Source organism: Acanthisitta chloris, unplaced genomic scaffold, assembly GCF_000695815.1.
Source record: "Acanthisitta chloris isolate BGI_N310 unplaced genomic scaffold, ASM69581v1 scaffold27620, whole genome shotgun sequence".
Taxonomy (NCBI): Eukaryota; Metazoa; Chordata; class Aves; order Passeriformes; family Acanthisittidae; genus Acanthisitta; species Acanthisitta chloris.
Window position 1 is genome coordinate 28,268 of NW_008653734.1, and position 663 is coordinate 28,930.

Sequence of the window (663 nt, forward strand, 5' to 3'; positions counted from 1 at the left end):
CCAGCACCATCATCCATGGCAGGCTGGGCTCACCATAGAGGGGAAGGGATGTGCTCCTGCCATCAGCACCTGGGAAATCCCTTGGAGACTCCTCATGGGAGAGGTCTGCCACCAGCTCTACCCACAACACAGCTCTACCCACAGCCCCTCACCAGCCCCTCCTGTGCCCGAAGCAGGTTCCAATCCATGAGGACCTGATTCCTCACCACTCCTCACACTGAGTTCCATACCCTTGTTCCAGGGCACAGGTGGTCCTGGCCCTTACCTGGCAGTGTGATGTCAGCATTGGTGACGTTTGGGGCCACCTCGAACAGCTCCTGCTGGTTGACCAGGAGTCCATCGTTGGTCCCTGCATCGCGGAAAAGCCACAGGTGTCCTGGGGGGAGCAACGTGGGGACAGCAGTCAGGTCACTTCCCAAGGAGCAGTTCTGGGGGACACATACGAGGAACAGAGCTGGGCTGGTGAAGGGCTGGGAAAACGAAAGGTGAACGGGAAATGGGGAAAAAGGAAATGGGGGAAAGGAAATGGAGGAAATGGAAGGGGAAAATGGAAAGGAGAAAAGGAAGAGGAAAGGAAAAGGGGAAGAAGGAAAACCGAAAATGGGACGGGAAGGGGAAAAGGGAAAAAGGGGAAGGAAAAAGCGGGAAAAAAAAGGAAAAAGG

At 55.4% G+C, this 663-nt stretch overlaps 1 protein-coding gene across 1 annotated transcript in view; it reads right to left on the reverse strand.

Moving 5' to 3' along the window:
* VHL (von Hippel-Lindau tumor suppressor, E3 ubiquitin protein ligase) overlaps positions 1-376 on the reverse strand; it is a gene marked incomplete at its 5' end in the record, with an annotated part of 839 nt that extends 463 nt beyond the window's left edge. Inside the window, one exon of the mRNA XM_009082285.1 lies at positions 266-376. Within this exon, the coding sequence (XP_009080533.1) occupies positions 266-376 (111 nt within the window). The remainder of the gene's footprint in view (positions 1-265) is intronic.
* Positions 377-663: the final 287 nt, after the last annotated feature.